The 10,622-nt window shown below is 64.0% G+C and overlaps 1 protein-coding gene across 7 annotated transcripts in view; it reads left to right on the top strand.

Annotated features, from left to right (window-relative positions):
- Positions 1-10,622, top strand: part of GSE1 (Gse1 coiled-coil protein) — a 133,628-nt gene that overhangs the window by 112,966 nt on the left and 10,040 nt on the right. For all 7 annotated transcript variants that reach the window (XR_002101295.1, XM_019535977.1, XM_019535979.1 and 4 more), the window contains exons 4-10: positions 2,519-2,703; positions 3,522-3,719; positions 4,456-4,647; positions 4,739-5,061; positions 5,569-5,893; positions 8,279-8,877; positions 9,791-9,903. Coding sequence is in view for 6 of the 7 variants with exons in the window: in XM_019535977.1 (XP_019391522.1) it covers positions 2,519-2,703; positions 3,522-3,719; positions 4,456-4,647; positions 4,739-5,061; positions 5,569-5,893; positions 8,279-8,877; positions 9,791-9,903 (1,935 nt within the window). In the remaining variant the exon portion in view is untranslated. The remainder of the gene's footprint in view (positions 1-2,518; positions 2,704-3,521; positions 3,720-4,455; positions 4,648-4,738; positions 5,062-5,568; positions 5,894-8,278; positions 8,878-9,790; positions 9,904-10,622) is intronic.

The following is a 10,622-nucleotide window of genomic DNA, read 5'->3' as shown; positions in this document are numbered from 1 at the left end:
GTGGGTTTATACTGCATCTATATGGACCAGGCCCCCTAAGCAGCTGCGAGGGGTCAGTGGGTTTATACTGCATCTATATGGACCAGGCCCCCTAAGCAGCTGCGAGGGGTCAGTGGGTTTATACTGCCGCTGCCCAAGGACGAAGCCTCCCACATGGGAGAGGCAGGGGTCTCCATTCACCCATCCCGTCCTCTCCGGCCCCGGGGTGCCCTCATTCTGCTCCCTGCTGGCTGCCCTGACCTCCTCGCATCCTCTCCGGTCGCTGGAGCAGGTCGGAGGGGGCCTGCAAGGCGCGGGGGGTGCCCACGAGCCGCAGGAAGCGAACAGATGTTTCTGCTCATTAAAAATTCCAATCAACGGGCCCCATCTCTTCCAATTAATTATGGGCGACGTGTCTTGTGAAGAGACGATGAAGTCTCGAGGAGCGATCAGCTGCTCGCCCAGGGTTTGCTGCGGTCGTGTTTAGTAAATACACTTGACTGATGAAGGCAGGTCCCCCAGCGGCGCGGCTCTGCCAGGCACCAAGCTCCTTCGCTCTTCCCCGGCGCGCGTTCCAAGATGTCACTCTCCGGTGAGAGGAAGATGGATGGGCCGCCGTCCTTCCAGAGGGCAGGCGGTGCAAACCCGCGCGCCTTGCAAGCGCGGCTCCACGCAGAAGCGTCCCTGGCTCCTATGCTGGAAAAGGAGAGGCTTCGAGGGCAGAGAGAGTGCAATTGGCCCTAGGGGCTGAGTCTGTGCCTGCGGGGTGGTGCATGGAGATGGGCAGAGAGGTGTCTGCACCACGCCAGGGCGCCCGGCAGCCTTCAGGGCCTCTGGGACAGTGTGGCAAGGAGAGCATTTCTGACCCAGGACAGCATTGTGCCCAGGCAGGGAGGGGGGGTATTGGCAAGCAGCACTCGCATTGCTGGCAACCTCTTCTGACATTCCCGAGCTGCTTTCCCACCTGAGGGCACCTCCCGCCGCGCTGCCGCAGCCATTAGGAGGGCCTGACCCTTTTAGAGGGGTCGGGGAGCATGCGTGGTTGCCCTCCAGGCGCAGCGTGCATCAGCCAGGCTCCCTCCCTGGGCAGGCGCCGCAGGAAACCCCAGCGGCACTACAGGTGGTAGGACACGTTCCCGGCAGGTGCTGTGGTCACGAACAGGAGCAAGCCATCACCCCCGGCTCCGGCCAGAAAGGCCCTTGGTGGGTGTCGGAGTCCATACGGGCTCCGGTTGCCTGGCCGGGAAGGGAGCAGAGCTGGGGTTCAGGGAGCCGTGGCTGGAGCCTAGGCGGGGCGGTCAGGAGGCTGGGGTGCAGCCCTGCTCCCATGCCCTAGTTGCCCTTGCAGACTCTTTGGACGTGGGGCATCTCAGTGCCTTCTGTTGCCCCAGGCATGCCTGGGGACTCCCTGTGAGCGCAGCTGAGCCCCTGCAGCCCCCGGTCCTTCTTCTCGGAGGATTTCAGTGGCAGCAGGGCTTCCTGTCTCTGCGGCTGCCACATTCCCCAGCAACAGACGTGGGCGCCCAGCCATCGTGGCCATGGGCGGCTTCCAAGCGCGTTGGAAGTGCTCTCCCTCCGGGCGCTTCCCCCCTCTTCCTCCTGTTCTCCTTCCTCCCCGTTTCCTTTCCTCCGCTCTTCTGCGCTGGCTCAGCTGTTCCTAGCGCTTATTCTAGCCAGGACGGGGTGAGCTGACCGGGGCATCAGGTCTGGCAGGGGCAGTCCAACCCCTTTCTCGTGCCACAGAGCAGCTAAACGCTCCCTGCCCAGGAGTGCCGCAGCCCTGAGGTCAGCCATGTCCCCCGGCAAAGGCAAGTTGCGTGCCCGCCTGCTCCGGTCCCTGGCCCTCTTGGGTTTCCTGCAAGGACTGTGCAGAATATGCAGCTCCTGCCCGTGCCAGGGAGGGGGAAGCACCCGCCCAGATGCCTCCTCTCCTTATTCTAATGCGTGCGTCAGCGTGGCCAGAATAGCTGTGACGGCAAAGGCGTGCAGCTGTCTCCGCAGCTGATGCCATCGTCGCTTTGGGGACTGACTGGTTGCAGACCCGCCTGCCCTACCCCTGCCGCTGCGCCAGCTTCCCGGTGCCCTCGGCCTCTCGTTCTGTGTGTGGCGGGGTTGCCAGGAGATCTGGGATGGCGAGTGAGCATCTGCCACCCCAGATGATGCTAGCTTGACTCCAGGAATGAGCGGCTGGTGTGTGCATGTGCGTGTGTGTACACACGTGAGATGGCTACTGCAGGGCCCCCTGTGGATCTCTCCCCCCCTCCCCTCGAGCGTGAGCACATTGTCTTTGTAGCCTGCCCGGGCCGCGTGTCGGGGGCCCGGGCCTGCGCTCGCGGTTCAGGGCTGCCTGCAGCAGGTGTGGCCTGGTGCGTGCTTGGGGGAAAATCCTGCTGCCGTGCCCTGGGGCCCTGCTGGCTCCGTGCATCCTCTGTGTCAGTGGGATGGCTGGTTTGGCCTGCCCTCACTGGCAGCAGGTTCGCATATGTAGACACGCCTGTGTCCGTCGGGCTTTCTCGACACCTCTGCTTTCTCTCTGCAGCAAGAAGCAGGGTCCCGAGGCGGCGGGAGCAGCAGCAGCAGCCGGGAGCGCCTGATGGCCGAGCCGCCCCTGCCGCAGGAAAAGGCCGGGGGCCCTGCTGTCCCTTCCCACCTCCTGGGCGCACCTTACTCCTTCGGGATCCCGCCGGCCTCCGTCGTCCAGGACTCCCGCTTCCCGCCTCTGAAGTGAGTGTGCAGCCCGGGAGACTCCAGCCCGGCTTTGGCACAGCTCGGCTCCGTGTCCCTCAGCCAGCCTGTCTGCTGGGGTGCCTGTGGGGAGCGGGGCTTTCCCATCAGGGTTCGCCTTGCTCTGGAAATATTGCTGGTGGCCGTAGCTGAGGGGCGCAGGGAGTTGTGCGCCCACCCACCGGGGTGCGTGGGGGTCCTCAGGGCTGCGTCTTTTCTCTGGTCCGCTGGCTCAGCCCCTTTGCCTGCCTCTGTGTCCGTGGGATGTACCTCCTGGCTTTGAGCTCAGCTGGTGCTGCATGCCACTTCCAGCTGTTGTGATCCTGGCGATCCAAGCCCAAGGGCTTTCGGAGCCCTGAACCCACCACGCCAGGCCCAGGAGATACCTTCAAACCGAGGTAGCACGGGGCTGGGAGCAGCTCCCAAGCTGGGACCAAGCACTACAGCTCGAGGCCAGCACTGCATGCACTTAAAATGAGACCTGCCTTGGAAATCTTCCTGCCGAGCCCCGAGCACTGGGGGTGTCCCCAGCGTTTCCCCCAGTCAGATCTGCGAACGGGTGCTGTTCATCAAAGGCCTCCATGGCTGCCTTTGCGTCAGGGGACTAATCCTTGGTGGATGTGGTGGGCGGTGGTGCCCAGAGTGACCCAGGCAGACGTGCTGTAGAAGCTGAGGCCCGGGGCTGCATCAGCCTGCGTTGCACGGGGTGAAACCCAGGGCAGCATCCTCGGAGGTGGCCATGCACCGTGCGATGCAGTGCCCTGGCTGCAGGTTTTCTGAGAAAGTCACCGTGCATCTGTCTCGATCCCACCCTCCAGCCTGCAGCGGCCTGTTCACCACGTGGTGCCTCCCAGCGCGGTCACAGAAGATTACCTGCGCAGCTTCCGGCCCTACCACACGCCCGAAGACCTGCGCATGTCCTCCCTGCCGCCCCTCAGCCTGGATCCGGCCACCGCCGCCGCCTACTACCACCCCAGCTACCTGGCCCACCACCCCTTCCCTCACCCAGCCTTCAGGTGAGAGCCCCGGGCCAGGAGACGCAGGCGCCGCGGCGGGTCCGGAGGGGGCGATTGTGTTTCTCCGCACGTCCGGGCGATGGTGGCTGCTCGCCTCACCTCCCGGGGGCCGCGGGCTGAGTCAGAGCGGAGCAATCAATTACCCTCGCGTTGGCCGCCGAGCCCGCACAGAAATAAGTACACTTTATCCACAATTGATGGTTCCCCGGGTGCCTCAGTGCAGTGGTAATAAGGCATTGCAGGGAGGTCGTTTACCGCAGCAGCAGGGATTCCTGCGGCTCGGCTCGTAACGAGCTCCTCGAGCACGAGCCCTCCGTGTCGTGCCTGTGTCTGAGCTGCTCCTCAGAGCAGCGCCCGAGTCCCTCTTATTATCCCCTCGGCAGCGAGAGCGCAAGGATGGCCCCCACCGTGTTTCCCCTTTGGCAGAGGGTTTGGGGAAACTCTCCCCTAGCTAAACAGGCCGGAGGGGAAGCCGCTGGGCCTGGGCCTTGCATTGGAGCTCTTTGACATGATGACCCCCACTGGGAGAGGACCCCAGCTCTCAGGGAAGGGGGTCTCGATGATTTTCAGCCCAACAGAGTCGCCGGGCGGTGTGTAGCAGCACGGTCAGGCTGGCATCTGTATCCCAAAACCCTTCACACACCAGGAGCCTCCTGTCCCGCAGCAAGCGCGCTGCTGACCGCGGAAACGGGCTCTCAGCCTCTGCTCCGGGGCCTGACAGGTTCTCTCCCTCCAGGATGGATGACTCGTACTGCCTGTCCGCCTTGCGGTCCCCTTTCTACCCCATCCCGACGCCAGGCTCGCTGCCACCGCTGCACCCCTCGGCCATGCACCTCCACCTCTCGGGGGTGCGGTACCCCGCCGAGTTGTCTCACTCGTCGCTCTCGGCCCTGCAGTCCGAGCGGATTTCCAGCCTGACGGCGGAGAGGTAGCGAGCGGTAGCCCGCGGGATCGGGGTGGGAGCCGGGAGGGGAATTTCGCGGGGGTGCTAACTTCTCGCTCTCTCCTGCCCCTTCCAGGCTGCAGATGGACGAAGAACTGAGGCAGAGGGAGCGGGAGCGCGAGCGGGAGCGGGAGCGCGAGAAGGAGCGGGAGCGGGAAGCCGACCGGGAGCGGGAACGGGAGCGGGAGCGGGAGAAAGAGCTGGAGCGGGAACGCGAGAAGGAGCGGGAGCGGGAGCGCGAGCTGGAGCGGGAGCGGGACCGGGCCCGCGAGAAGGAGCTGAGCATGGTCAAGGCCATGGAGGGCCCTTTCCTGCCCGTGTCGGAGCTGCACGGGCTGCGCAGCCACCCGGCGGAGGAGCGGGTCAAGCCGGCCGAGCAGCTGACGCCCAGCAGGCCAGGTGCGTCCCCGTGTGCTACCGTGGCCTGGCTGCAGTGGCAGGTCACAGGTGCTGAGGAGGCTGTGGCAGGTGGTGGAGACCCTGCCCTACCCCCATATGCCTTCTGCCAGCAGCAACAGTTACAGCACAGCCAGTCCCTGCATTGCTCCTGGACCCACACAGGACAGTGCTGAGGATAGACGACAGCTTTGTCCTACCAGGCCTGGGCAGCAGCAAATGCAGCTTCCCGGCCTCCTCCTACAGCTGGGGAGGTCAAGGAGGTGGCCTGGGTCACCAAGGAGGCTGTAGCGAGCTCAGCCTGGATTTTGCATGCCAGAGGGGTCATCGACTGAGTTTCTGGAGAGCATTGCAAGCAACAAACATAGACTGTGCAAGCAAGCCCCCGGCCCGGTCTTCCCTGGCTGGGCTAGGGATCCCTGACACTTCCCCCAGTCTGTGGAGAGAAGGCTAGTGCTCCTTGAGTCTTGCCCAGCTCCCCTATGATGCCTTTGTCTCCTTTTCCCACAGAGAAACTCAAGGACTCCAGCCTGCAGACACCCAAACCTGTGCAGCACCCTTTGCACCAGCCCCCGACCCCGCACCACCCCGTGCCCAGCCTCATCTCCAACCACGCAGTCTTCCCCCTGCCGGGGAGCAGCACAGCCACGGCGCTCCTCATCCAGCGCACCAACGAGGAGGAGAAGTGGCTGGCACGCCAGCGGCGCTTGCGGCAGGAGAAGGAAGACCGCCAGTCCCAGGTGTCCGAGTTTCGGCAGCAGGTCCTGGAGCAGCACCTGGATATCGGGCGCCCACCCAACCTCCCGGAGGCCGAGCACCGGCCGGAGAACCCCAGGTGAGGGCAGGATCCTGCGCCGACCTTGGTGCGGGGCTCAGCGGTGACGAGCAGACAGGCCCGAGCAATTCCTGTGGTTCAAAAGACACGCGAGAGCCTAGCTTTTCTGGAGCCCGGTCGGCACCTTTGCAGGGCTGGGCCAGGGTGGCTCTCGGGGCTTAAGAGTCTTTCCCCGTTAGGTCACTGGTTCTGGTTTGGCCTGCGACAGCGATGTAATACTGCCCGACAGCTGCTCCCCGGCACGCGAAGGAGCGTGGGGGCCCCGGTCCAGCTGCCCGTCACTGGTGCCATTGCCACTAATTGCTGCTCGTGCTGGCAGTGGCTGCAGGCAGACGGCAGAGCCGGTGCGGAGCTCAGGGCTGCGGCACCCTGCCATGGGGAAGCAGCACTCGGTGCCGCTGTCTTTTCTGCTTACCCACGTTCAGCACAGCAGTGCAGCCTCGCTGCCCTTTCACCAGAGCAGAAGAGCCCGAATGCTTTGCGGGTTGAAGTGGCTCACGGTGCCGTCTCTGCGGGGCTCCAGCTGACACCTGGGTCCAGCAGGGAGCTGACGGTGGCAGGCTGCCTTGCTGAGCAGATGAGGCCTCCCCCGGCCAGCTGCCAGCCTGGCCCTGCCGCGCAGCTTGTCTGCAACCCGAGTGCTGTGGTCGGGGTGGGGAGCAGCCAGATGCCAGGCCCCCTTGCACCTCTCCCGCTGGCTGGCATGGGCTGTCTCACCCCTTCATGCTGCCAGCTCCTCCAGCCAGCTCTGCCTGCAGGCCTCCTTGTTTTTCAGCACTAGTCAGGTGGAACAAGGAGCAGAGTATGGAGCAACACAGCCGCTCCATGCTTCATGCTCCAAGCCCCTCTTGGGCCCAGGATGTGGAGAGCGAAGTCACTTCTAACACAGATCTGGGAGGAGAGCACAGGGAATCGGGCCCGTCTTCCAGCCGGGCTTGCCTTAGCAAGGGCAGGGGCGGTCTGTGCCTTGCAGCTGGGCCCAAGGCAATGGGTGCTATGCTGCCTTGCTCAGCACAGGCGCTGGGGGTCCTGGGGAGGGCCTGGTACTCGTGCTTGGACACTTGATCCAGGTCCGTCCCCACTGCCTGCCAGGCCCCTGCTCCTGGCGGGTGGTGCAACCTGGCACTCCCGGCTCCGGGGCAGCTGTGATGGCAGTGGCAGTGCCGACGCGCGCTTGCCGCTCTGCCGCGCGCAGGACTGGTGCTGCAGAGTGGAAACGTGCTACATGCACAGCTTTGGCCCATGAAATATTCATCCCGCTAACGGTGTGATTCCTTCGCCAGCTACTTAAGAAAGGGTTCGCGGTGTCGCTGGCTTTGTGCTTCGAAGCGCGGGGCCCTGCTGCCCGCGGGAGAACAGAGGCGAAGGCCGATTAGTTTCCCAGGAGTGGATCCCACTTAGCATAGACCTGCTCGACAAACCAGGGCTCCCAGCAGGCCTGGAAAGCCACTCGCACGTGGGAAAGGGCTGTGGCCTGGTCGAGAGACCTCCTGGGGGCCCCAGAGCTAAAGAAACCTGAGATGAATAAAAGCAGATGGGTCCAGAGCTGGGAGCCCGGTCCAGTCGGGGACCACTGGGAGACCGAGGTGACCAGTCGGGCAGGTTGGTGGCATCCCCTTAACTCTGCCCCTGAGCTCAGCTCTCGGTGCTGTTGTGCCAGCCTGGAGCAGGCAGGTTACGAAGCGGCTGAGCCTCCGGCGTGCGGTGCCCGCTGCAGTTAAATGGGCAGCCGCTAGGTGTCACGGCCATCACAGCCGACACCGGGCCGACGGGCAGCGTAACGGAGCCGGGCGCCTCTCCGGGAACTGATCTTCCGTCCTAAAGTTAAACACCTCTGTAACATGATCACGTGCCTTAGGTTTCTCTTTTTCCTACTGCCAGCACCCAGCGGCTCCCCTGAGATGTGTCTTGTTTCTCAAAGGGCGCCTGGTGTGTTTTTCTCGCCGTGAGAAGTCAATCCCGCCCAAGGTGTTTGCAAGGCTGCGCTTGCCAGGAGAGCGGAGCGTGCGCAAGCCAATGGGCGCCGTGTCCCCCCGGGGCAGGGTGGCCACGCTGCCTCGCAGCCCCTTGGCTGCCGGTGCCTGCACTGCTCCCCCAGAGCACCTGTCGGTCGTGCCCACAGCACCCGGAGAGCATCCCTGGGAAAGCCTTTCCCCTCGGCTAGGTCTGAGGGAGCCAGCATGGAGCTATCTGCTGATGCTCGTGCCACCGTTGAGCTGCAAATGTGCTAGGAGAGCCCTTTAATGGGAATATAAGCCCCTCACGCTTTGTGGGGGTTGAATGGCTACATGGGCCAACTCCCCTGTGGCTTTGCTGTAAGGTGGGTGTCTGCTCAGTGGCCCTGTTTCCTGCTTGTGCCTCACCGTGGGTCTCTGTCCTTTGCAGATCGGGACCAACCCGCCACGAGCCAAGCGGGCGCGAGCAGCCCCAGCACTTCGGAGGGCCCCCGCCGCTCATCTCCCCCAAGCCGCAGCACCACCCCGTCCCCACCTCGCTCTGGAACCCCGTGTCCCTGATGGACACCAACGTGGAGCCGCGCCGGGTCCCGGAGACCCACTCCCTGCACGCCCACCCCGCTGCCTTCGAGCCCAGCCGGCAGGCCATCCCCCTGGTGAAGGTGGAGCGGGTCTTCTGCCCCGAGAAGCTGGAGGAAGGGCCGAGGAAGAGGGAAACCCTGGACAAATACCAGCCCCCGCGGGAGCCCCCCGGGGTGACCGAGCACGCCGGCTTCCCCCACGCGCCCTTCCTGGCCGAGCTGGAGAAGTCCACGCAGAGCATCCTGAGCCAGCAAAGGGCATCGCTCCCGCAGCCCGGGCAGTTCAGCGAGGTCAGCCTGGCCAGCAAGCCCAGCTCGCCCTACCGGCCCCCACTGCCACGGGGCCAGGACCCCATGTACATGTACGACGAGTTCCTGCAGCAGCACCGCAAGCTGGTCAGCAAACTGGACCTGGAGGAGCGTCGGCGGAGGGAAGCCCGGGAGAAGGGTGAGTGCCTCTGTGTTTCCCGGGACTTTGGTGTCGCTGCCAGCCCCCGGGGCTGTGACGGCTGGGTCTGGCCTCAGTCTGTCTCCAAGAAGACAAGGGGGGCTTCTCCTGGCCAGAGGGACTCCCCCCAGGACAAGGATGGCGCACAGGGCCTGAGAGCCCTGCCGTGCCCTGCCCAGGAATGGAGGGGCTGCAGACCCAGACCCCTATGAAGCCCATTGGCAGAGGCTGCCACAACACCGCTGCCGCCTGCTCTCGCACCCAGGGTTAGGGGGATCTTTGTGTCAGGAGTGCAACCCCCTTGGATGTGGGGCTGGCCCTGGGCCAGGGTGGGGGGACCTCCTAGGGTCTCCGTGCCCGGCATGCGTGCGGATCCCGCCTGGTGGCAAATCAGAGCCGCCCCGTAAATCCTTCATGCTCGACATGCCCAATTAATAAATGATGAACGGAGGCTAATAAGATGCCTTTAAATATTAATAGAGCTGAGCGAGTGGGGAGGAGAGCGGCTGGGGGGATGAGCCCGTGCTGCGCTGCACAGTGGGGTGGAGGGGCAGCGTGGGCATGGGGCAGCACGGTGTGGGGGAGAAGGGTCTGGGGGGTCTCATCGGCCCCATCGATGCTCTGGCCGGCGGGAGGCATGAGAGGGCCGAGTCCTTCTGCCAGCTGCTGCAGTGGGGAAGAGCCAAGGGTCACTCAGGACTGTTCCCAGCCGCAGGCAGCCTTGCCCACCGTAAGATGGCTCCCATTGCCCGGTGCTAGCATTGGGCACCATTCCCCCTTCCCATCCTCTCTTGGTGACACTTGGATGGGATTAATCCTGCTGCCTGAGAGAGAGAGCTGGTGGGGCATTGCTGGGGAGCTGGTGCTGGCGTCTCCACTGCCTCACCCCCCGGCCTTTCCTTCCCCGGCGCAGGCTACTACTATGACCTGGACGACTCCTACGACGAGAGTGATGAGGAGGAGGTGAGAGCCCATCTCCGGTGCGTGGCCGAGCAGCCCCCACTCAAGCTGGACACTTCCTCTGAGGTATATCCCCCACTTGGCCCCCCGGGCAGCCGTCAGCCATCATTGGGCAGACCAGGCGCAGAGCAGCAGCATCTGGGTCATGAACAGCCACGACCCAAGAGCCCCACACCACCCCCGTGGCTTGACCTACCATAGCAATAGAGCCACAATCTGGGTCTGCTAATAATTCACCTCTGAGCCCTGGGCAAGCACTAACTGACCCTCGGGAGACAGGGCCGATTGCTCTCTGGGCACCTGGGAGACTGAGGCAGAGGGGAAATGACTTGATCACGGCCACAGAGTCCCCATCCGTGCCAGCCCTCTCCCATCCCCTCTGGGTATCGAGCTGCCATCGATGGGTCAGACCATCAGTCCGTCCGGCCCGGTCTCCTGTGTCACGTGGCACGGAGGGCGGATGCTGAAAGGGAGAGAGGCCTGGATCTGACCATTTTCCCCCCCTTCCTCTCCCTTGCAGCTTCCAGCTTTTAAGGTGTAGGAAGCTCTGATTCAGACCCTTCTCATGCGCCCCCCTCAAGCCTCTCTCTTCTCGGCTGAACAGGCCCACCCTGTTTTGTCTGTCCTCGTGTAGAAGCTCCTTATGAGTGACTGCACAGGACGCTGGGTGTGAACTTACAACCCATCAGTGCCCTCACGATAACCCGTGATAAATGCCAGGTGCCTCGTCTTGCCTTCCCGGGGTCAGAGCTTACTCGTGGCACAGAGATCTGTCTGCAGGGCCG

This window comes from Crocodylus porosus, unplaced genomic scaffold (assembly GCF_001723895.1).
Source record: "Crocodylus porosus isolate Cpor-Errol unplaced genomic scaffold, CroPor_comp1, whole genome shotgun sequence".
Lineage (NCBI taxonomy): Eukaryota > Metazoa > Chordata > Crocodylia > Crocodylidae > Crocodylus > Crocodylus porosus.
Note: the sequence above shows the minus strand (reverse complement) of the source record. Positions and strands in the feature narration are given on the sequence as shown.